Below are 26219 nucleotides of genomic sequence, written 5' to 3'. Positions count from 1 at the left end.
GAAATATTGAAAGCAATGAGTATTGTCACCAGGACAGCCATGACATTTAATATTTTTTCTAAATATTTCACAAAACTTTAAAAATATCCCAACAAAGAAACCCATTAATTTGTTTCACAACGAGGCATTCGCGGGTCACATGACGTTGAAAGATGGCGGACATTCCAGCGGGTAAAAATATAATCCGTCTGCAATGTTCTCATAATATTGCAACGTTTGTGACTGATAATGCATCGTAACAATAAGAAATAGAAATATAAGGTAGGTTTTTATGCGATGTAATGGTGACTCTTTGAAATTAAAATATGTAAATATTACTAGTAATGTTAGAAGATTGGTCAAAAAGTAGGTCAAACGTGCCTGTGCGTGTGGGGTGCATGTGTCGTGCATGCAGGTTTGTTTTAATTCACAGTTAAATCTTAGGATATCCTGAACCGGGATGTATTGTTAAGTAAAATGCTTGTGTGTCAGTTTGCGTTCATTGGAAGCCCTCCCTTTTGTACACATGAATTATTATGATTGATAATAACAATATTATTCAATATTGCAAACTTACATTGTACATATGCAAAGTACGTATCATTATTGGATATTTGCATTGATGTTTGTTTAATGGGAAAACAACTATTCATTTTGTAAAAAAAAAAATGGATTTACCTGGGACAATGGATAATTTCCCCATATGAAGCAATAGTTAATTAATCCATTCCAACATTCAAAGTTAACCCCTGTTTTTTTCTAAAAAGTTTGGTTTTTTGTAATATTCTCTTAAGAGATTATTACATAGTGTAGTCATCTATGGGATAGTATGATATGATGTGATGACAAGCACAAATTCTAGAATAAATTGCGTTAACCACTGTTTTGGTGGTAAAATAGATTTTATTATATTTCTACCAGTTGTTTACAATGTATTTTTAGTGAAATATGGAATATATCATACGAACAGTTGTTACCCCTTTAACTGTACAAGTTAAGATATTGTTTCTTAAAAGCTTAAATTCATGACTTTGCAGGTAGTGTAAAACTTTTCTTATGTGAATATTAATCAGTTATTTTCTGAGTTTGACATGTTATTTGTATTTATTATATGAATTTTTATTATGTCCCCAGATGAGTTATATAATTGTTTTTTTTTTTTGGGAGGGGGGGTGCTTGTGTGCATTACTTTTGCCTCAGATTGACCAGACTCGATAACAGTTCATGTACTGTGATGGATTTGTGGAGTAAGGCTACTCTTTTAAGTGAAAATTTCACAGTTTTAAAGGCAATTAAAATTTATTCATATGTCAAGGTATGTGCATAAAGGATCCCTTCTGTGATAAATGAATGAGTTGCCGATGGCCATATAATAAACTACTAGCAGAATTCCCACTCACCATTTTCTGTGGGTTTGCATGTTATTTTTCAACACCTATGCACTTTTTGCTGAATATTGGGATCGAGTTGTTGATGACAGTATCACATGTATTCCTCTTACAAAGGGTCTACTGCAGTACATCCATGAGTATAGGCAATCAAGGCATTGGCTGGTACATGCATAACCCTTATAAATTATAATAAACCACTCCTTATAATAAAACTTTAGTTCGTATTATTGCAATGAATAAATATAGTGAAGTGCAGATAACTTTTCTCTTTTAAGAGACCTGATGTTTTCCTTTTAAAGGTGATTTTTTGTCTAGTTTTGTACATGAGGTTGTTGATTGTGGTTAAATTGATGAATCAATACCATAGACCCATTAAAGAAGCATACTTTTTATTGAAAATGCCAAAATTAATAACTCCAATTGAAATTGAAAAAATAGAAATTTTGACACAAGGGGTGTTATTAATTAACAGAAGACAGATAAGTAATGCAGAGAGCTTACATATTTCTTAATGCAAACATCTGCGCCATATGTTAAATATTTGCTAGGTATATCTTTATAGCATTGTCAAAAGAAAGATTTAGTATTCCTGATAGTTAAAGCAATAATAACTCTTCGTTTCGGCCAAAAAATGAATTTTCCTGGAGTAAACAACAATTTTCCCATACTTACCAATGGTTAATGAATCCATTTTTACATTCAAAGTTAGTCCCTGGTTTTTTTCTAAAAAGTTTGGTTTTTTGTTAAAATCTCTTAAGAGATTTTAACAGAGTATAGACATCAATGGAGGTCACGTGGTCTAAAGACAAGTTCAGATATCAGAATAAAAGCTATAACTGCTGTTTTTGTGGTAAAACAGAATATATTATATTTCTATGAGTTATTCACAAGGTTTTTATTGTGAAATATAGATCTCATACGAAGAGTTATTATCCCTTTAACTGTGGCTTGATTAAATGGCAGTTAACTGTAGTTGGCTTGAGTATATAAGATGTGGCTTTTTCCTAGAAATTAATACCCTTTTTAATGAACCTCTTGTGAATTAATGCAACTTTATCACAAGAATGAAACCTTTGCCATCATTTGGAAAACCGGTTGAATATTCCATACTGATTTCATAGTGATCATTAAGTACTGGACAGTTAAGGTTAAACTGGTACCTTGCAGAGAATTGTTTATCACAAGATAAGATTGAACTGGCCATTAACTAGTGCTATTACCTTGCCTTCACCCTGTACTGATTACTCAATAAACCTGTTTCTGATTGATATCTCGTGGTTTCAGAAATCACCTTTACAGTTGCAGCATGGCAATTATATGATTGGAGGCTTGACAAGTGTGGCATTTTTGTTTCCTAATTGCATCACAGTTTGGTGGTATAACAGGTCGTTATAATTTAACTTTAACAGGATTCTAATAAGATGTTTAAAAGGTAAATGCCAAAGTCAAGATAGATACTTTTGTGATTTTAGATGTTTTTAAATTTTTCTAAAATATTGATGATAATTTTATTTACATAATTATGTGTACTTTGTCAGATATGAAATTCTTAGTTATAAATTTCATTTACTGAACAAAAGATGAACAATTTTATCCCAGACCACCATATATACATACTAATATGTGATGGCAGTCATTATATTGGCCCACATCTATATGTAACAGTAGGCTGGCTGATAGCAGTGTTTGTCATGGAAACACAGTTATTAAACCATTTGCAATTTACATCCTGCATTAAGTGCAAATATATTTAGTCCACATTGTATATAATAATGGTTGCCTCTTTCGTTAAAAGTCTTCTGTAGTTGACGAGGCTCAGGGCTGAACTAACAGTAGATATTGATTGGCAAGCTGAAGCAGTCTTCACTGAATTTGCAAAATCTGAGTAAGATGGGAAGTTATTTGGTGCATGCTATAAGGTAATATGCTGTGTTCACTATTTGAATATTATCAGCAAGGAAAATTGGATCTTGAAAATGATTCACAAAGCATGCTGTAAATGTTAGTATAATACAAACTCTGCATTGATTGTAAATGCAGCAGTTAATGCTATTAACTTGTTAATGTATATTGCAGGGGATGCATCGTTTTAAAAGAGAGATTACTGTGAAATAGATGTTTTCTTGTACTTCATCCATAAACCAGGTAATGGTAATCAGTTTATAGTCAGTTAAAAAGAATTAAATGCAGACTTTTTGTTATTTCCATTAATCTCCAAGGGGAAACTGTTAAAGTTCCTTATAACATTTATCTATTTATTGGCATGCTCATTAATTATTTGAAAATGTTTGGTTTGTGTACTGCTGTCAAAAATACTGTTGTCTGCCATAAGTTGGATGCTGTGCAGCATTTATAGACACAAGTATGTGGCATGACACATTGACAGTGACATAATGGTTGCAGAGCCATATATATTGATTATCATTTCTTGTAACATATAGAGGCAGGTTGACTCTATATTGCAAGTTGTATAGAAGACTGGGTGTAACATTCATACAATCAATACATAAAGGAGTGGTTTGCAAGCTTTGTATCCTTTATGTGTATGAATTGGTTTGTTATTTGTTTATAAGAAAACATGCATGATATTACTATGGCACCTATATACAAATGAAACGGGTGACCCACATTTTGGACAAAGCTTATCTAAAATGTACGAAGGTTATACCATGAAGTTTTGCTTTCTGTGGTACTTAAGTGCACACTGTGTGCTTAATGGCTGCTTTCTTTGTTATAACTTTTCTCAACTTGTTGAATGTTGTTCTGTTTTATATTTTTTATATTCAAGTAATATTGATCTTCCTTATAAGGTTGTATAACTACAGATAACCTTAATTGAGTCATACCAGGATGTTTGCATTGTGTGGTATGTATAATGAGTGTGGACTTGGTTATAGAGCCGTTTTGCACTGACATTGGAACAATCTCAAAGGTTGGGAAGTGTAGACCACATCCTGCCAGAATAACAGCTTATGAAGTGAAGGCTGCATAATGTTTCCAAGTTTATATTTACACTTGTTTATTTTTCACTGAGGTTTGTTTTTAAGAGCAAAATAGGTTTAGACTGAAACTTTTGCTCTCTCTTCTTTCAGTTCACTTTACTTATGAAAATTCATCGGTCAACTGCAGATCTAACCTTACTGTCTCCCATAGACCAGTATTTTAGTAACATGTATATAAACCAGCCAACCAGGCAGTGATACTATGGGCAGGCAAATAATGTCACATTTAAAAGATTTATATCATGTACATTGGGAAGGTCAAGTTTCCTCTTAAACTGAATGTTAAAGCACAATTCAGTACATGGCAATTATTTTATCTTGGGGATTTTGATTAATAATACTTGTTTCCATGCAGTATTAAGTTTTTTTTTTCAGGTAAGATAAGTCTGTCTATAAAAGAAAACATTTTCTGGTTTGCAAGTCAACCTACAATGCTATCTGTCATTCTATCACTCCACCTTTGTGCATAGATTTAATCACTTAAAAGCAAAGGTCTGTAGCTGACATGTACTGTGCATGTCAAAGCATCTGGCATCTATTTATATGAGGTGGGAAATGTATAGTGCAGGAAGTCGCATCTAAGCAGCTGAGTATTATTGACTGGAGGTTTATTATTGTGTGATGGATATTTCGAAATACATAAGTACAAATACAAATGAAAGGTTGTTGGTTAATCTCTCCAAACCAAAATTGAAACAGGTGTGTTTATCTGATTATACATGCCTACGATAACATTGCATCATGTTCACACTATGTGCAGTTAAATTTGTAGGAGTGCCTGGTTTAGAGTCATTACGGAATTGAATTGGATCTCAGACTGAAAGATTATGTAGCCAGATTTTTATACCCAAGTGGATCATTCGTGAGAGAAAAAAAATAACATGGGGTTCATTTACAAGATAATATTTGTTTTGAAATAGCCTAGATACTTTATACTGCTAACTGCAGCTGATCGTATTTCATTCTTATGTAAATACATAAAAATGTGTGTATGCAATTCATTCAGGCACTTTGCCAATAGCATAGCTTTAACCTGTGGGATATATCATGCGTATATAGGCATATTGGTAAAGCCTTTGTTGTTAGCAGTTTATATGCTAGTGGAATGCCCTTTGTATAAGTCCATTGTGCAACTTTCAATGCACATAAATAGGGATTTTGTATTCTTGTTTACACTCTATATAGTATTTATAGCCAAATTCTTGAAAAGATGGAAAGGTGTATATTTTGAGCAGCAATTTTTTGCAAAATAACAGGTTTTGAGATTTGACCTATCAATGAGTTAGTATTGTTTTGCTTTCCAGACAAAGGAAATGGACGAGTTCAATCCACTGGATGTCTTAGCTGCAGCTGCTGCCCTAAAGAGCCATACGCTTTGTGATGCCAAGGATAGTAGTAACAGTCCTGACCCTAAAGACTCCACTACATTGAAAGCAAAGTCAAGGCCATCTATTGTGAACAATTCACAACAGGACATGACTATCAAGACTGCTGCAGTAGATGTCACTAAAAACCTCAACAAAACCACAAACGGAGAGGTCAGTGCATCAGACGAGGAAAGCAAATGGGATAACAATACATGGCAGAAAACAAATGGAGATGTGAAGTCTCCTGAACATAAACACACTGTGGTTAAAACAAAGAAAATGGTCATCAGTGCTAGTGGAACCAGTGTATCACAGAATTTTCCAACCTTGAGGAATGCCCTAGATATCAGTGTGTGTGATATCAACAGTAATAATAAACAGGTGGAGCATGTGACTACTAATCACCAGGATACAGACAAGCAGTCTAATTTGGAAGATGACTCATGTGTATCTGCAACACAAGCTGGGATAGGCCCCAATACATTGACACGTGGAGCATTCCATTGTCAGACTACTACTTCTGAAAGGACTAACAAAGGGGAAGTTGATAGTGATGGTAGTGTGACTGAAGTAGACCAATCAGAGCAGAAAAGTGTGGTTATAGCCAAAGGATCGGACTCTGTGGACTCATTATCAGCTAAGGGGCCCAGCAGTGACAAGTCGGACTCTGAAATGGGATGTGATACAACAGTGGCACCAGACAGCGACTCTGGTGTGGAACCTGGGTCACCAGAGGAAACAAAAATTGAAAGTCATGAGATGACAGAAACGAGTGTGGAAATGACTTCTCCTGTAACAGTGGCAGCTAAGCCCAGTACACTAACTCTGTATGTGACTACCAGTTCTAATGGACAGAAAATGGTGAAAACTCCACTGCCTGGTGTACAACATAAACATCAGCTGGCCACCATAGTAGCTAAGCCTGCTTCACAGCAGCAAAAGACAACTTTGGCCTTCACAAACGGTAACAAGGTGGTTTACCTCCCAGTGAAGTCGGCCTTGGCTCAGGGAAATGTAGGAGTCAAAGGGCAGAAAGTAGTGGCTGTCACACAGGCGGGTGCAAAAGTCCAACAAAGGCCGATTGTTAGTCCAATCCAAATGTCTAGTAAGACTTCTATTTCAACTGCAGCTCTAAATATAGGAAAAGTAACAGCTCAGGCAGGTACTAAAGTAATTACAGTGTTTCCTGATAAATTATGCCAAGGGCAGTCGTTACTTGGTAATAGAGTGACAGATGCTGGTGGTGATAATGGACTGACGACCACTTGTGGCCAGAAGGTGGTGTTACCTTCAACATCCAACCCCTCAGCTACAGAATCTCAGCCAGATGGGGAGAAAGCAGTAAGTTCTGCCTTGGGCCAGATCAATAGCATGCATACTAAGCTGAACAATATGAAAAGCTCATCTTGCCCATCTACTGCAGTAACACTGGATAATGCACACGAAGATGGTTTAAAGTCATTGGATTCATCCATCAGTAAAAAAAGTAATCTGCTAAAAGATGATGCTTCTTTTAATTTGCCCAGTATTGTGCCAGATGAAAGTCAGCTAATTAATGTGAGAACTAACCAGTGTGGTAGTGGTGGCGAGGATGTTGAACATCCTGTCTCTTGTGACAGAACTGATAAAGAAAAGGAGGATAGTGATATAAAATCAAGTAGATCCTCACATTTAATTACCAGTGACAAATTGCCCTCAGCTGCATGTGGTGATGAAGTCGGCTCCTCTCATAGTGCAGCCAGTATAACGCATGATAATAAAACTCACAAAGGAGAAGCTGTACAAACAAGCACTTCTGCCAGGACAGACTTGGGAAATGAAAGTAAACCCGAAGTTGGGGTTGAAAAATCAGACCTTGGTGAAAGTAGCATTTCTAAGTCTTTAGCAGTGACATCTGTAGGTTATGCCAGTGGGGTTATTGCCAGACCAGTGACACCTGTGAACTCGTCCATTACTAGGATACAGGCACGGGGCTCTTCCCCCATTCTCACTTCCCAGGCTCAGGCCACCCCTCCTGTAGCCTCAGCTCACCAGCCTATGAGGGGGATCATTCTCAGTGGAGGGTTGGGTGCACTGAGCAATGCCCAGGCTCAGTTCAGTGCAGCTTTGCACAAGGCCTCCAAAACTACTCCATCTACAGCACATATCCTCCCAGCTGGTGGTGTGCTGGGCCCAACCACCACTACTACTACACCTCAGGGAATCCTAACCAAAGCTGGTATAGCAGGAACAGCTGCCTCAATGCAGGCATATTCCCAACACATGTCCAGTAACACTAGTCAAGCTCTACCATTGTCCACAGCTACAGGAGCTGGGGTGGTCTCCCCCAGCAAAATACAGAGATATGCTTCCTTCATGAGCTACCCTGTCCCAAGGAAAGCAAAAAGTGAAGACAAAAGGAATATTAAAATGCCTGTGGAAGCATTGCTTCATTCCCATGCCCTGCTAGATCATGACTATTGCTGGCATGCTTACTATGAAGTGGCTATCAATAGTGTCCTGCCAGAGAAACCCAAGAAAGAAAAGAAAGAACCCAGGGAGAGGAGGAAAGGAAGGAAGTCTAAAGCCTCTGAAGTAGAGAGTGATGTCCACTCAGAGGTCTCCACGGAAGACTTGGCCATAAGTTTAGATGGGGAAGACATTGCTGAAGTGGTATGTAATCTCTCTCTTTTTCTCTTTTCTTTCTCTATCTTTTATTGCTGAAGATGAACTTTACCTAATAAAGCTAGTTAACACAACCATAAAGTAGTGTGTCTGTAGGATATTTCTGATAATTGCAAATTTTACGTTTTTTCAAAAATCTCTGCAAATTTTACATTTTTTCAAAAATCTCTGGAATTTCTACCCTCCTCTTTTGTAGTAGGCAAAATTTTATATGCTGTAGTGAGCACAGCTAAAATGAGTCATGTTGTACACAGGTTTCCTCAGTATCTACACTGCATATTGATTACAAGCAGTAAAATCTTAGAACATTTACATGTAAGGCTGTTGTTAAATCTGTCAAGGTTTTGCACACCCTGTTTGTCTTAAAGCAGTAAAATTGACCTGTCAAAATTATCTCAGGCAGGCATTTGTTTTACATCCTGCTCATAACAATAGCTGATGAATTACCTGTAGTTTGAATTCTATACAATGGTGCATGTTCTTATAAATGCTCATCAGTGTGTAGCTTAGCATATAGATTCAACTTCTGTATAATTTATTACCTCCTAGTGCGAAGGAAATTGCTTTCAGTTTCTTGTATAAAAAAAAAGAAAGTTTGCACAGGGAAGAGAGTTGTTTGGTGATTGGCACACATAGTGGAATTTCCACATGACATGTAACCCATTCAGATAAGACTGGCTGTAAGCATTTCCTAGCTGATAAACTTTTGTGTTAAGTATAGACCTAGAGAAGTGTGGAATGGCACTTAAACCTTTAAGCAAGCTTGCAAATATTTATATAGCTTTTGACGCCTAAATTTTCTTTCCTGATCAAACTTGTGACAAGTTAAACTGTGGATGGTAGGATGTTCATATAAGTATCCTTTTTGTGATTCAAAAGGTGAACTTTATCAAGGTGTTGTTAATAATTGACAAACTTTCTTATAAACCACTTCTACTTCTCTTAAAAAAACTTAAATAAAGTTGACATGTCAAAATATAGCAAAAATAACTGTAAATTTTCACCTTTTCATATTTCTCATTGGAAACTGACCTATTTATCCACCTTCAGTTTGTAAATGTTCACCAAATGACTAAGTAATTTATGATGCATTCTGTGCATGCAATAAATGTTTAAATGAGGGTTATATATAGCACAGAAAGAAAATAGAAAATATCTGTTCAATATTATTTTTTTAAAAAAATGTGAGATGATGCCTTTTGGTATTTCTTTAAGTGATGCTTTTGAAACTATATCATGTTCAGGTTTTGTGGCAAAAGATTTGACTTCATGTGTAACTTAAATATTTGTTCTTTTGAAAATAAAAGATGAAGGATGGCTGTGAGGTACAAGATATTTTTGCAATGCATGCATTATGTAAATTAGTAATATGGTTAGAAACTATTTTGCCCATAGTAATAAAAAAGTTTAAATTATGTAATACTGATATATCAGTTCTACTGTTTGTTTGGATTTGCTCTGTTATAAAAGTTAAGTATTTCTTGGTTTGTTTGTTTAAAGGCTAGCCCATTGGAGAAAGAGGATCACAGTCCAGACCATGCTGTCCTTCAAGATAGTCCTGAAGATGCCAGCTCAGGGGAGAGGAAAAAGAGGAAATATGTACGGAAGAAACCTCGCAAATCTGACAGTAGTGATACGGAAAATAACAAAGAAAAAGCTGCAAAACAGGCCAAGGCAAAAGCAGAAGCTGACAATAAGGTTAAAATATGTGGCAGCTTTCAGGACCACTTTATATATTTTGCAACCAAGAAAATAAAAAGCCGAACTCGCAACCTGGACAAGAATAAAAATCAGAATGCTAATGCTTATGAAATTGCCCCAGGTGATGTTGACTTCTACAGGAAAATGTGGGTACCAGCCACAACTAGTAGCACAGTGCAGGTGGCGCCCTCTACAGCTATAGCTAGCCCACCAAAGTCCATGACTGATTCTCTCCTGCCTCCACAACAAAACAACTCTGGCGGACTGTCACCAGGGAGAAAGGAGGACGTGTTTGAGTTAGTGGATGAGTTATATATGATGTCCGAGGGAGGCATACCTATATCAGATGTTGATACGTCCTTGGACACCTCATTTATCACCACAGAGACTGTGACAACTGCAAGCTTTCCTCCTGTGCAGAAGTTGCCACACTCACAACCTATTCCACAACAACAACAACAACAGCAGCAGGACATTGATGAAATTCTGAAAAGCTTAACGGCTGAAGAAATCAAAGAAATCTTAAACAATATGAACAGTGATGCTCTCATGTCTACTGACCCGACATTGAGTAGTATCCTTGATACAGTTGTAGATACTTCTGCACTGCCAGTGGGGTCAAACGTGGTGAAACCTGCCTATATTGATGCACCATTGTCAGGAATTGTCGTTGAAAAGCTTGATTCTGTCCAAACCGAAGATGAAGTAGACAAAGCAACTTCCTCCACAGCAGAGGTGCTAATTGACCCTGTTGCTGGGGCCTCTGCAGGTCTACTTCAAGCCTCAGTGGAGACATCCCTGGTGGACAGTTCTGTCACAGGGGTGTTAAGTCAAGGGAGCTCTGGTCAGCTGTTTGACCTAGCAGAGGTGCAAACAAGTGAGTACATTAGTGTACCACAGAACACCGTGAACTTGTTGCTTAATGATCTCAACGCATCCCCTGTAAAACCATCAGCAGGTGAGGTACCTACTTCAACAAATCTTGGTACACCACTGGGAGAGAAACTACTCAGTGCTCTAGCAGAGAGCAGCCCCATCAGACGTCCTCAACCCCAGAGTGCTACTGTGGCTGCTCTGAACTTTGACCAGGCCCACATGGGACTGGCTGGTGCTGCCGGGAGTGGCATGCTGGACAAGACGGAACTGTTCCCAGATATGAGTGGGAATGCAGCCCCAGAGACGAGCCTGGACAGTAGCGTGCCCGAGCTGACCACTGTGACCATGTATTGGAATACCTTCCCTGCTCTCATGATCAACAATGAGCCACATGTCAGGTATGCTCATAGTCTATGTGAGACATTTCATGCACACTTTTTAAGAGCTTAGAACTTGGATATGTTCTACAGAGGAACCTCATTCCTCAGAAGACTTATTTCAGAACCCCTGTATGTTCATTGTTGATGAACTTGTCATTAATTTCAAGTGCTTTGTAGAAATTGGCACAAAAATTTCAACATGTTTTGGTGTGGTATAGTGATTGTCTGGGTAAATATAGAAATGATGTGTGTTGAGGTAATTGCTGCTTGGTTTCAGGTTGGTAGATATCCACAAGCAGGCTTTGCCAGCCAAGGATACTGGTTTGTTAAAGAAGCGCTGTGTTACCATGGGTCTTGCCATTAAGAATTGTTCAGATATGCAGAGGGATTTCCTGATACGATATGCCAGGGCTTCCCCTTCAAAGAGCACCGTTATAGTTTCCAAGACAACAGCAGAAGAACTGATTGGTTTCTATGTCAACCCACAGCCCAAAATACATCGATCATCCAGGGATGAGAAACTTGACAATGATACTAAAGTGGATGAGGTAAGGTCATCCAGAAACTTAACTAAAAGCATTAGGGGTATGTTCAAGGACTTCTTTGGGAAGAGCAGATAAATGTTGGTTGGATTAACAGACTGCAAACTCTGAACACCGGATGTTTTTCCTTGTGGTTTTGTGGTTCTTAAAAAATAATTCTGGTGACATTGTTTTACGCTGCTGTAAATGAACTACAAAAGTAAACATGGTTCTCTGTTTTATAGAAAGTTACTAGATGCAAAAGCAAATGCTCTTGATAAAAAGAATAACCAAATTAATCTCAAATAGAAATAAAATAATATTGGTACCTGTGTCAAAAATAAATGATGAGCACCCACTATATCTTTAAAGTAATCAACATGTTTGTATTCATGTCATTTCTTTAGGAGGTCTCTATGCCCAGTAGTTCAGAACAGGGTGGACAGAGTGATAAGGAAATGAAAGATGTTGTGCCAAGGAAGAGAAACTCCTCGCTGGGTGCTGGGCCTGCCAAGAAACAGAAAATCCACTTCAAACTGCAGGGAGATGATGTGCTTATTGCAGAAGTACCAAAATCTAGGTATTCATGTTTTTGCCTTTATTGCTTTGCTTGTTAACTGCCTAACTAATTAAGTTGTGGGCAGATTTAGATAAAACTTTCAGGATAAGCTAGAAATGGGCTAACTTGAAATTGATTAAATTTTGAGTGACCTGTTAAATAATTAATGAATATTATTATTGAGCTGCCCTGGTAGATATCTGATTGCTTTCCAATTTACGTAACAAGTAGATAATTCTTTTAAGAAGTGTGTATTTTTTCAAGCAGAGAATATCAGTTATTTTGGCACGTACCAGTATGAACCAGGAGTGCTTTGTTACAACAGTGAAAAGTTTCAGGCACATGGAGTTTACAGTGACAGTTTTAGTCTGTGGTTGGTAAATAACATCAACAATTTTTTTTCGTTACAAAAACTTAAAATTTTCATATATTTTTTCCATTTCAGTATACCTGGTGATAAGAATAGTGATCCTGGAGCAGAGGAAAATGATGCAGTTACTGACTCTAACCAGAAAGTACCCACTGACATTACCAAGCCCAAAAAGCAGAGAAAAAGAGAGGAGCCTTGTCCCTCTAACAGGTTAGAACGTCCAAGACGTGGAAAACGTGTTAGATATGACCAGCTGGTACAAGGCAGTTGTGCATCCGACTCCAGTGATCATGAAGAAACTGAAAAATGTGGTTTTGAGCCTCCTGCTATGGACCAAAGTGGTATTGATCCTAGTAGTTTGACAGGCACAAATACACCTGTGGGAGATCAAACAACAGATTGTAAAGCATCTTTGGATTCTAAAGGAGACACCACTGGATTTTGTTCAGAATTTCAAAAGTTTATTCTACCACCAACACCTCAAGACACAGCACTTAAGGTAAAACTCAGAGGAAAGAAGAGATCTAAAAAAGGGTTTGGCAGGGGGAGAATTGCATTAAAAAGTTCAGGCTCTTCACTAAATAACCAAGATGAAAATGATAAAAAAATGAAAACCCCAGCCATGTTGCCGGATGGTATAGTGCCCATCACCCCTCCAAGAGGACGCCCCAGAAAGGCTGAATTAGAGAAAATGAAGCTTGTAAAAGCAACAAGAGACCTCCAGAAATTGAAACTAAAAGCCATGAAATTAAAAGCAGTTGAGGTGAAGGAAAGGCACCGAATTGAAAAGGAAAAGATGAAGAATTTACACAATGCTAAACGACAGTCTCCAAGAAACAAAAAGTTTAGCCACTCTCCTCAGCATGACTCCCAAAAGCAAAAACTTGATCACTGTTACTCCTTCTACCCTGAGGATCGAATGGAAATTGAAACTCTGGATGACACCTCTGTGGGTGAAAGCTGTGAGGTCCAGCGTGTCATAGCTTGTGATGGGGAGGTGAAGCCATGTACAGTGGCCATGGAGAAGCAGAAACCCTTAGAGGTTGTCCATAGGGATGCGGTTCATAGAGATGACCAGAGAGGGCGCTCTCAGGATGGGGACCTTTACCTTCACCTGTATAAAATGAAGAACTCCCAGTGTGTTCAGTGCACCACATGTTGCGAGTTTTTCACTGTGAGACTGTTCAAGCAACATTTTCATGATCCCAATGATCCAGACATGATAGTCCAAGCCACAGTGACCCAGAAATTGGAGATGCGCAGTGTTAATCCAACAACGGAGGAAGAACAAAAATGGGAGAACTACACCAAACGTAAAAGGTACTTTGAAAACCAGACTGAGACTCCAGGGGGAAAACATCAAGAAAAAGAGGACAGTTCCATTGTCCGTGCTTTAAAGTTCAAGATCCAGCATCTTGATCAACTGGCTGCTGAAGGTGATCAGTCCAAAAATAAAGTTTCAACACGCCACAGTACACGTGAACGCAAGAAAAAACAACTCTATCCTATGGAGAAGTACACCTATTCCAAGCTGCTACCAAACTACTCTGCTGAACTGAAGAAGGAGCCGTATGTCCCGGAACTTGAGATTGGAGACACGCGCTATGGTGAACTAGAGCAGAGGCTGCTGCCATCTGAAATGAAAGCTGAGGTAAACAGAATGACTATAAATATCAATATATCTCCATCTAAAGATTTCTGTGAAAGTGATGGTAGCACTGATAGTTGCCCCTTTAAAGAGGTGATTAAAAAGTATGACCTTCAAGTAAATAGCAGTTCAAAACTACAAGAGGCCTCTGGAGAAAAATGTGCTGTTGCAAAGAAAACCAGGACTGTAGACTCTCAAGATTTTACTGCTTTATCCTTAGACTGATTAAGTTTTTATGCTTCTCTATGAGTCAGTTTCCATATAATTGCTACCAATGAGTATTGTCTCTAATTTTCATTTTATTTACTGGTATTTCTTGTGGTTGTTTTGCATATCTTGTGTGCCTTCTACTGTCAGCTGATTTCACCTGAGTGTTGTGGGGTGGTTTTGGGTTTACTTCCTGCAATATAATTCTTTTACTCATTATACGTGTTATTCACCTTGGATAGTGACTATTTCTGTCTCACACATACTTTTACTTTTGTAGGTGCCGTAGGGCATGACTAGTTCAGAAGTTCTGGACAAAAACATCAGTTGCAGGCAAAGGATGGGGAAAAGATGAAATCAGAAGATAGTAAAAAAGGAGTCTGGCACAGTTTTGATTCATACTGGACATCAGTTAATGTTTTGTACCTTAAATCAGTTGTCATGATCCTAGTATGGTAGAGCTGTATGAATTGTGACCTTTCATACCAATATAAAGTATTCAAGAGCAAGATAACAGATTTTAGATAATATTTACTAATGCCTAAAAAAAAAGATTATTGGAAGTTGTATACAATAGATATGATCTAAGTAAATAATTAATGCTTATACAATGAATATTACATCTCTGACAAGTGATTAAGTGACAGCTTTTTGGTGATTTGTTTGCAAGATTGGTAAAAGTATCATTTAAGAGTGGTTAATTTTCTTGACAAAAACCGATAAAACCTAATGGTAAGAACTACACCACATCTGGTGTTATTTATTGACAGTTATTTGATAGAAAAATGTGAAAATGACCAAAAAACATGTTATAAGGTTTTGTTTTGTGGTAAAAGATGACATAACAGATGAAAGAGCAGAAAGATTAAGTTCTTAATTGTGATTGTTATTGATGATCAGTTGTCATCAAGTTGAATATGTGGACAATACTGTAGATTTGTATAACATAGATTGTATATTGTGTATAGTTTGTATATTCCAGTTTACATAGTGGCACATTTGTGCACAGTAAAAAAGCTTGTAAATACAACCTGTTTTGTAGCAAAATTATCTGCTTTTGTTTTGAGTATGTTATAGTTTAACAGATGGTTTCAAAGTGTTCTTTCAAACATTGAAAACAATTAAAAATGCCCAAGTGTTAATTTGTTCACAGTTTATCAGGAAGTCAAATGATGTGATAAATATAATGTAACATACTTATGGATCTAGACTAAGAGTCAATTATTTTAAGGGGGTTGAACTCTAGTAATGGAGGTTCTATGAGTGGATAGATAATTTCAACATTGTCCTTTTTACACACTATACACTTAAAACACCATGCATATTAAAATTTCTTAACTAAAAGCATATACAAAATGCAATCATCTAAGATTTTATTCAATGTTAAACATTGGTTTCAGGCTACATTTATAAAAAAAAAATGCATTTTGTTCAGAGTTCCAGGAGGACACACTTTTAACTGCACTCAGTTGTTCCAAAATTCAGATCTAATAAGTTCTTTTTTACAGAAACTCCACCACATTATTTGCAGTAATAAAAAGCTTTAAAATTGACAATTGTGATACTTAACAATTTTAAAGGCTTTTTTACTTCATCAGTACCAAATTTGAATGACTGTCTTTGCTAATTATGTAAGGTGTGTAGTAAATTTTAGCTATGTAATTACTTCAACAAAAATCAATTTCTCATCCCTCATAATACAGATGTATAATGCAAAACGTTTTAAAGCCATTTTTATGAAGTCTCTCAAGTTCTTGAAAACTGTGATGACTCCCGAGATTAGGTTGCATTCCCCTATGAAACTGTGTTTTCTATGTCACTCAAAGCTTGGTTTCTTGAAGATCTAAAATAATGAGAAACACGTGGCTTGATGTAACATTTACATGAAGTTTTGTATTCAAAAATACTTCAAACATCTGCATGAAGTTTTATTTTCAAGAATATTTAAAATAAATGTGATATCCAAATATGTCCTCTAGTAACACTTGGCAAGGTTTTAATTTTCTTATCTTCATTTACCTTGTTCTTCCTTTTGCAGCAGTTTCATTTTCACTTTCACTTTCGGATAAACAGTCACTAAAGTTCACTATCTTCTTGACTGATGCCTTTCTTGGAACCCGTCTTCTGATAGGTTTGAGGGTAGGAGACGGAGAAGCAAACACACTTGCTTCTACTGTGTTTTCTGTGTCACTGGAAACAATTTTTTTCTCTTAGTAAATGATTTTATAAATTGAGCATCCTCTCCTCCCTGCATGGCAATATGAAGTAAAACGACAAAACTTTGAAAAAAAAAAAATAAATAAATAAATGAAACACACGTATTAAGATCTAACACTGACTGGGGCAGGGCATGTAACAGTTTGACACTGCTGTGAAAAGATTGAAATACTGCAGCAAAACTGCTTAAATCTATCTTGAACACTAGTCATCACACTCAAATTTTGTACCTGTCAGTATTCTCTTGTTCTTCCTGTTGTTTAACCTTATTCTTCCTCCTCTTGGCTGTCCCAGGTGTATTAGCTGTCTTGGGATTGCCTTTCTTCTTGCCTTTGGTTGTGGTAGAACATGGGGCATCTGCTGCAGGAAGTTCTGAATCAGGAATGTTGTCTTCAACCTGCAAAACCAGTTATTCAAACTGAGCAAAGAAAGCAAACAACAAGAAAAACAGGCAAAGTAAGATTAATCTGACAAAGTAAAAAAAAAAAAAAAAAAAAAAAAAAAAAAAAAAAGCCAAGGTTTTATATCCATTACTTCTAACAACAATTTTAAATGATAATATTTATGGTGTACCTGCTTAGATGGCTGAGCTATCTCTGTTGCTACAGGGTCAGTTACAACATTGTCCACTTGACTGATGCTCTCAGCAGCAGCAGCAGATTCTTCTGTCTGTTTCTCTGCGTCTGTTGTGGTGATGTTAGTTGTATCATTCACGGTTTCATTTACAGCAGCTGTGTCCTCTGCAACTGGGACAGCCAGTTGTTCTTCTTGCAGCAGATTGGAAACACTCTTCTGGAATTTCTCCAAGGCTTTGACACACTGTTTCTCCTTTACTTCCTAGAATATCAAGTAAATTATGCCTCAGTTTAACTTCTTATGTAAGATATGATAAAAAAAAAAAGTTCATTCCTCTTTAAATAAAAAATGATCTGCTGAGAGCGCAATTCTCAGCATGATTCAACAAAATAAACTCAGAATTTATATAAAAAATATGTAAAACAGAATACCCCAATTGTTATGCATTAAAACTTGAAACAATGGTTGAATAAAGCACTTTAAAGAAGTGGAGAGAAAAAAAAGAGAGAACTTTTTAAACAAATATTTGCTATGGATTATCCCAGTGTAATTGTGACTCTATGTGTACTATCTTTGCCTTCCTACCTCCAGCATCCTGTCAGCCAGCACCTGCAGGTCTTTGAGGTTGGAGGTGTTCCCAGGGCTCAGCTCCAGCAGGTTCAACACCTTCACCAAGGTGCGCACATTGAAGGAGTTGGGGTCACTGAGGACCTCGTTACTGATTGTCACTGCAAGGTTATCATGGACAGAACTCTCCTAGATAAAAAAAAGGGGGTCCAGTAAAGGAATAAGACATACAGTCCAAAGTTAAAAAACAAAAAACAAAAAACAAAAACAAAACAAACTATATTTAATATCAATACCTTGGTTTTAAATAGGGTGTTAAAAAATGCAAAACATGACCCAGTTACATAAAAAAAGGAAAAAATGCCAATTTTTTTAAAAATAAACTCTAATCTCTACCTCTAATCTCATTACCTGTATCTCTGTGTCCCCATGCGGTGCCTGTAGCAGGTGTTTATGACTGGTTAACTGGGTCATCAGCTCAGCCACACTACTCACATTAACATCAGCCAGGGGACTGGAGGCTGGGGCATTGAACAGGGTCTTCAGAGTAGGGAGGAAGGCCTGCTCAACTATCTCCTGGTTGGTTCTGAAACAAAAGAACAGAGTGTCAAAAAACTGTGTATCCATCACATCAAAAGATTTTTAAAAGTCCCACTGAGGAAAGAAAGAAATAAGAGCACAAACAATTACACTGCTGTAACAATATTTTTTTTTGTATTTTCATTAGTACAGGGAATGTGACACAACAGGAGTCTTTGAATTTCTGGCCAATGCACCAACAAAGGGTTAATATGTTACCTTCCAGCAAAAGCAAACACTGGGAAGAAGGTCCCCAGGCAATGTCGAAGGTGTGAGTCATCCTCTGTTACAGGGTTAAACCACAGCAGCAGCAGGCGGGAGAGAAGTTTGGCCGACACCATGCGTCCAGATAGCAGAAGTTTGGCCAGACCCTCAGCTGTGGCTGTCCTCATGTCAGAGCTCTGAAAAATACGTTGAGCTATTTACAGAAATGAGTCAAATATATCATTTTAATGTGTTTCACAAACTCCAGAACACTGTCAGCCCGGGTGAAAAATTGCTTATAAATAAAGTACTATTTATTCAATTGATCAGATACACTCCATGTCAATAGGACTGACTTGACCTCAGTATTTTTCTAGTCCCAAAGGATTATTATTGGCCTGAGACTGTAGGATCAATTGTTTTGCAATATCTGTAATCGGGGAAAATCACTTAAATTACTTGAAAAATACTGCAATAAATAAAAGACAACTTTACACACAGCATACACATTTACAAATGGCTACAGAAAGCTACATTGTAGCCATGCCCACCTCACTGTCAAGCAAACCCAACAAGATGGTGACAAGAGAGGCTGCAATGCTAGTATTCTTGCTCTGGTCATCTGCCTCCTCTTCCTTCTCCTCTCCCTCAACAACTGAGACCTCAGAATTCTCCTGGGTCACTCTACTGTCACTGTTGCTGTCTTTAGTCTGGTCAATATCCTGTGTTGTGTTTTCATTCTCTTGCACATCAAAGGCCTCCAAACCAAAGATGTGCAGCAAGTCAAATATCACTTTGAGAGCTGTAATCTTAACCGTTTCCTGATCAACTTGGGAAACCTAGTAGAAAAATCCTATCATTTAGTTTCAGTGTTATGCTCATGATTAAACAACGGCTGCTTCTAAACACAGGATGCTGAACTTCAAATGCAGCAAGTCACACTGGTTACTTTATAAGATAAACTGCCATTGTCATGTAAAGTTTTTATACAAACATACTTTTACAATCGATGAGTCACACTTGGAAAGAAAATCTGTTTTTCATTTTTGAAAGGATTTCAAACATCTGTTCAATTGACAATCATACCTGTATAAATAGAACTAGGTGAGATCTAGCAGCTTCCTTGCTTATAATACAGCACAGACCCAGAGCACGCACCGCAGCATTCCTTACTGCTGGGTCTTCATTCTGGAAGCCAGGCAGGATCTGAAATAGGAAATATAAACCTGAGCAAGTCCAGTATTCTTTCATCCCCCCCCCCCCAAGATGTGGAATATGCACTCATCATTTATTTTTCAAAGTCCAGGGGCCTAGAAGTATCAACTTAACTTAATCTAATGATATCGAATTTAACATTTTCTTTTTTAGAATTAACATCATTAACATCAACAAATGCCACTAAAGCAGTCCTTCATAAATACGTTTCATCAAAGCCATTAAGAGCTGATAACCCCTTTCACAAAATAAGGAATATCAACATATTTCAGTTTCCCCCCACACATTCCCTATCCTCACCAGACTTTCAATGAGTGTCTGCAGCACTGGGGTCAGCTCTCTGATAGTCAGGCCCTGCAGCAGTTCACCAGCGATGGTCATACACTTCAGCAGAGTTGCAGCATCATTCTGAAACATTTCAAAACAAAATATGTCACATGTAAAATAATTTCCCTATAGACAACACATTAGCATCTTCACACCGACAATACTGTCCTGTGTAGGTTGTTTTGATATTTCTCTTGACATGATTTTAGATGTTGACAAATAAAAACTTGTATAAAACACATAAGTATTAAACAATAACCAACCAAAGGAAATTTTGTCATATTTCAGGAAAATGAATAGTTATGGAAATTAACAAGGAGGATGACAACAATGGCAACAACAAAGTTAACAGAAATATCTCAATTTACGTACCTTCTCCTCTCGCACCTCCTGTGTTGTGGGCAGCATGGAGTCTATGAGGGAGGCCTTGCTGGTCTGGAGGTCACTGACCTTACTCTTGATCTCAGCTGCCTTCTCAAACTCCTGCTGCTGGACACACTGGTCAAGCTGATCACGGAGTTGGTTCAACTCTACACGGATACTAGCAACCTGAAATGTTATTGTAGACTTTGCAAACAGTTTTCATGCTCAAGGTGGTTCACATGGAGACAAACGCCTGATGTCATGGCATGTGTTACACCACTTTCTGACGGACTGTACTGTTTATAATGGTTGAGAAAAACAGTTGGAAAAAATTTAAACATTTCTTGACTTACATTTCTTGGTTTGCTTTTTGTACCTTTTCCACATGCTGGGGAAAACCAGAAAACTTAAATAACTTCAATGGATAGTGCTCTTTAACACGGATCAGTTCATTTTATCAATTCCCAACACATCCATCTTCTAACCTTGAGATCAATCTGCCTCCTCTCCTCCTTGCTTAGTTCCTGAGTTTTTGTGGTGATTGGTTCCCTGATATCTGATATGATCTCCACCAGTGTGGCAATCCTGGTATCTTCATTGGTCTGGAGCTGGTTCAGCCTGGTAACCAGTGGTTTCACCAAGGTGTAGTTGACGTGGGGCAGCACCAACAGGTCATGAACAAGCTTGAACACACTTTTCCTGCAAAATGCAAAAGGACAATATGCAGATTGATTGACAATCAACTACATTAATGTTTTGCAATTTATAACATGAAGTGCATTGCACATTAGTGAACTTTTCACATCAAATACATAATGCCATTTTTCAAATATAAATTAATCCTTACACTAATAATTCATACTACAATAAATTACTGAAATCTGACTCAGTGTTTTTCTCTTTTCTTAACATATCAACACAATGCCCATTAAAAAAAAACACTGTTATTTACCTCCCCATCTCATCTGAGATATCCAGTAGCCCTGTCATGGTGAGCAACTGCTGGGCAATAAATTCATTTCTCAACTGCTCTTCTTCATCATCAACATCCTTGGTGTCCTCAATAAATCTGAAGAAATCAAAGATGGACCCACTCTGTAATATCCCCCATACTACAATCATGGCCAATAATTAACATCCCTTACTATATTACCTATCCTTTGTGAAAATATACTGAACTAGAATGTCTGATAAAGTATTTTTCTTTTAAGCTCTAGGTCCTTTTAAGATTTTTAGAACAACTATGGTGACTACCATTTATTTTTTTTTTATCTTACTCAAGTAATCTAAAACTCTATTCATATACAGCCTAGGTATCCATAAAATACCACACTAACTTGTGTATGTAATCACAAAACTTGACAGCAGGTGGCAGCACCATCTCCAGCTGTTCCTCACCACTCTCCCCCAGTCCTGCTAGGTGTTTGCACAAACCATGCCAGTAGTATACACTCTCACAGCTTAGGGATTCTGTAGGCAACACCAGCCTGGAATACAGAACAATAGTTACATTTTTGTATGTTTAAACTGTACACTGTGGGTGAACAAAAAAGATGCCACACATATTTATTGTGTTGAATGGCTAATTACAACCAGTACGATTCTTTAAAATATCAGCCAATAATTATAATTACTTTGTACAAATTGGCCAACTCTTATAATTTCACCAATCCTAATCTTTTGGTCACTCTTGATGCTTATGGTCTTCTCCTATGCGAACTAAACCCCATCATTCAAGGCAGACCTTACAAAGAAAATCCTGTTCAATGCACATCTCTATACTCACTCCTCATTCAACTGGTCAAAGTTCTGCACCAGCTCAGCAGCTGGCACTTTCTGGAAGAGGGCACTGAGAGTCTGCTCCACCACCTTCAGAGAGTTCTCCACATCCAGACACTTGAGGAGTTCCAGAACATTGCCCTCAAAGGCTCTCAGCCAGGACTGCAGGAGTTTACTGCTGCAGGCCTCTTTCACCATGTCTGGAATACAAAGTGGGATGGAATGACCACTTATTTCATCTTTCAATGGGATTTGAATACTGTTTTCTGGTTTTAAACTTTCAAAAATAAATAATTTTAGGAATATATATATATTGAACAATTTGCCATATAGCTTCATACCGTTAATATTTTTGTTTAAAAATGCTGATAAGGATTTAAATGACCTTGAGCATATGAAAAAAGTTGACAATATCATCTTTATTATACTTAGATGTAGGGTCAGGATAGAATGAGGGAATCAAATAGAGGAAATTCACATCCAATTATATGTAGCCATAAACACCAACCTGCTCTGTCATTGAGGCCGTCCTGCAGCAGTTTCACCCTCTGTGCAATAGTCAAGGCCCTGATGTGAATCTTCTCTGCCAGAACTTGGTACGCCAGCTTCCTGACAGTGTCCTTGACATCTCTCGTGCGCTCAATGATGTGCGGCAAGGTCTTGGTGGAGGCGGCTATGTTCTGCAGCACAGCCCTGCGCACATCTGGGTTGGGGTCAGAACTCAGTAGGAACAGGTAAGCTAGAAGAAACATAGACATTCATCAATACTTTTATATCAGCATAGAGATTATGTTTGAATATAATTCAAAGACAATATAAAACGTAAATCTCTTGAACTTAAAATTTAGTGTGCAAACTATAACCATACTTAAGAACTATTTTCTATTTTTTTTCAGAGGCACAATGGCTAAACTCAACCATGCAAGTCATATAATGCAGATTGATGATATAAACAATTTTCAGCATTCTTTCTTCAATCATTCTAATTTGGGTAAACATTTACTCACCATCTATAACAGGGCAGTCCTGATCTGTGGGATCCTGAAGTCTGGCAACAGCCATAACTGCCTGCACTCTTACTATGGGGAACTTGTCCTTCAGCCTCTGCAGCATGCTGTTGTAGATTTTGTCATAGAGGTCATCATCTATCTGGGCATCTTCACCAAGGTTGTTCAGCAACTTGTTGATCATTTGACAGCAGCGAAAGCGAACAGCTCTATCTCGTGCATTGTGGGACTGCATATGAGTAAATAAGTCAAAGCCATTCAAGTTTTCCCATTCATTTTTTAACAACTGATTTCAAGTTCATACCAGACATAGACAATCTCTCATGTAGCATTTTGTCCCCAAAGATCTTTCTGCATTAAAAGAAATTTGCACTTCCACATTACTTAATACATGGGTTTGTGGATAAACCCCCCCCCCCCCCCCCCCCAAAAAAAAAAAACAAAAAAACTGACATCAAATACTTTCTCATCCTGGTGTATATCAAGACAATAGCGATTACATATTTACCAACCTGTAGAAGGAAATCAAACATCTTCAACAGGAAGTTGTTCTCAGAGACTTCATCATCAGTAACTTCCTCTGTCTGTGTTTGTTCTTCTTTATTTGTGTTTTTCTCTTCTTCATTTAGGGACGTGGCAAATTTCACCGCAAAGTCCAATGTTCTTTCAACAGCAGGTTCCCTCTTAAAAACCACCATAGAGAACTTGAGGTGGTGAACGAAGTCGAGCCAGAATTCTTCTAGATCAGTCTGAAAAAAGACAAAGACAAAATGAAACAACAAATCAAATGAATTATAGTTTTTCATCATGTTTTGATGGCAAATTAGTATACATCCTTCATTTAAAGCATGACTGTCGACCCTTCATCAAAGGGCTTTTATCACATGGCTGACTTGTCAATGATGACTCAAGGCATCATGGCTCATATACAGAAAAAAGACTCTATTAACATATTTTTAACGAAGATAAATTGTGTATAATAATAATAATATGTAATTTGTTTCAAATACAACAGACTTTTTTAAATAAATAACTAAAACACCACTACTTATGCTAAATTTTGCTTCTTTTGGTATTAATGCTATCACTTTAAAAAAAAGGCCATTCTGAGAAATAAAGACTGGATAGCACAAACCTTATCATAAATATTTTTCAGCATCTTGATAAGTTTTCCATGGCTTTGCAGTCCACGCTGGCATTCTGTAAACACTTCTTTTAGTGATAGCTGTGGAGCCATCTTCTATCTTAAACTGCATGAATAAGAAAATAAATAAATTTGACCTTATCGTCATCAGTGCTGCAAAGGTTTTTCTGTAATATCATAACTTCCATTACATTACAATGCCACCCTCACAATGGATCATTTGTCTGCTATTACAGTAGTACTGCCACTGGTGCCAATAAAATAGAACTTGCAAGCACAGTAAAACTTAGAGCCTAGCTGTAAGTTCTTGGATCATGTTTTCTCGTTTTTACAATGCCAGTGGGCTAATAAGTTTTGGTTCAGTCTACATTATTACATGTACATGTTTCCTTAGACTTAGTACGGAAATGCTAGTTGTTTTTAACTAATAAGTATACATATTAAAACATCTTTTTTACATATAATATATCTTGTCGACTTTAAGTTGCCGTTTATATTATCTATATAAATTGAGCTGTCGCGGAAATATTATAAGACACACTTTCAGTGTCTGAGAACGACACGGTCTCAACGGAGCAAGCACTGCCACCTAGTGAAACCTACCAAAGCAGGACCCATTTTTTAACGTCCAAACCCATCAGTCTCTCTTTGCCAAGCAGTTAAGGGGTGTTCAGACATTTAATTCTTCTACGTGAATGCTTACTTTATCGAAAATTGGCATGATTGTTTAAGAAATGCATATTTGGATACCACATACCTGTAGGCTTGGTTCAAATTTATGCCGCTGCTTTTGAAAGCTTGATCACGTGATCTAAAGCGGTATATTACGAGATGTAGTTTACTCCTTACTCAAAAGGTGTCACCACCATACAAAACTTGTTTGTAGACTGAGGGCCATCTGCAGAAAACATTTCTCCCTCCCTCTTCTAACGTTAACGTTATGTATAAGATCTGCCCTTTATAGCGAAAAAATTGCTGTAAAATGGACGAAGAGTGGGCACTGGGGTCTCAATAACTCCACTAACTTGCCAAATTTCTTTAAATGTTTAGTGACATAATAAAGAATGTTTGTAAAATTTTATTTGACACTGAAAACAAGTGCAACTTCAAGTGCAACAAGTGCAAGGAATTCATTTGTTTTAACTTTCATCTGCGATTAGAAGAACCAGTCCCGCACACTGGCACTATTTGAAATAAGTTTTATAAAAGCATATTCAAATTTTACCTTACCCATGTCAACAACGTACCCCTTTCTTCACCCAGGAAATGTTGATAATTTAGATTAAAAACATTAAGTTTAGGTATGTACTCTATTGCTCATCCAAGCTATTTTTGCACCATGTTTTCCTCTTGTAGAGAGTCACACAACATGGTTCATCTTGGCTACGTGGCAAAGAATTAGGACCAGATTAACAAATAAGACTGATAAAGGAATTTAATTGTACACCCTCAGTCAGTAGCGGCCACATTATTTTCATCAAACAAATGATTGATTTGTTCTTTTTGGTACTACAATAAAGAACTTGTCTCATCCTATTGTCAACTGTTATCAGCAGTGGGTATTCCAGATACATTT

At 37.3% G+C, this 26219-nt stretch overlaps 2 protein-coding genes across 5 annotated transcripts; one reads left to right on the top strand and one right to left on the bottom strand.

Annotated features, from left to right (window-relative positions):
* Positions 1 to 111: 111 nt before the first annotated feature.
* LOC106158434 (uncharacterized) lies at positions 112 to 15715 on the top strand. 4 transcript variants are annotated; one of them, XM_013534392.3, is made up of 7 exons: positions 112 to 261; positions 5677 to 8391; positions 9904 to 11378; positions 11638 to 11908; positions 12289 to 12461; positions 12886 to 14461; positions 14946 to 15715. In XM_013534392.3, the coding sequence occupies exons 2-7, from the start codon at positions 5686 to 5688 to the stop codon at positions 14952 to 14954; spliced, it is 6210 nt and encodes a 2069-aa protein (XP_013389846.1). In that variant the 5' UTR covers positions 112 to 261; positions 5677 to 5685; the 3' UTR covers positions 14955 to 15715. The 4 variants fall into 4 exon arrangements, with proteins under 4 accessions (XP_013389846.1, XP_086858792.1, XP_086858791.1 ...); XM_087002666.1 differs by lacking the exon at positions 112 to 261 and adding an exon at positions 3447 to 3515; XM_087002665.1 differs by lacking the exon at positions 112 to 261 and adding an exon at positions 4791 to 5071 and having other exon boundaries at positions 12292 to 12461.
* Positions 15716 to 16021: 306 nt separating this feature from the next.
* LOC106158436 (condensin complex subunit 3) lies at positions 16022 to 25499 on the bottom strand. The gene is made up of 20 exons (XM_013534396.3): positions 25401 to 25499; positions 24635 to 24749; positions 24012 to 24248; positions 23500 to 23728; positions 23001 to 23231; positions 22500 to 22692; positions 22051 to 22200; positions 21666 to 21782; positions 21199 to 21412; positions 20723 to 20899; positions 20324 to 20431; positions 19895 to 20014; positions 19360 to 19647; positions 18824 to 19005; positions 18437 to 18611; positions 18044 to 18214; positions 17456 to 17719; positions 17113 to 17279; positions 16685 to 16855; positions 16022 to 16508 (listed from the first exon to the last, which is right to left on the bottom strand). Exons 2-20 carry the CDS (start codon positions 24734 to 24736, stop codon positions 16460 to 16462), a joined length of 3345 nt encoding a protein of 1114 aa, XP_013389850.1. The 5' UTR covers positions 24737 to 24749; positions 25401 to 25499; the 3' UTR covers positions 16022 to 16459.
* Positions 25500 to 26219: the final 720 nt, after the last annotated feature.

This window comes from Lingula anatina, chromosome 1, assembly GCF_051362555.1.
Source record: "Lingula anatina isolate TDL-2025a chromosome 1, LinAna3.0, whole genome shotgun sequence".
In the NCBI taxonomy this organism is placed as follows: Eukaryota; Metazoa; Brachiopoda; class Lingulata; order Lingulida; family Lingulidae; genus Lingula; species Lingula anatina.
The sequence above is the reverse complement of the archived record's forward strand: the minus strand, read 5'-3'. Positions and strand labels throughout refer to the sequence as shown.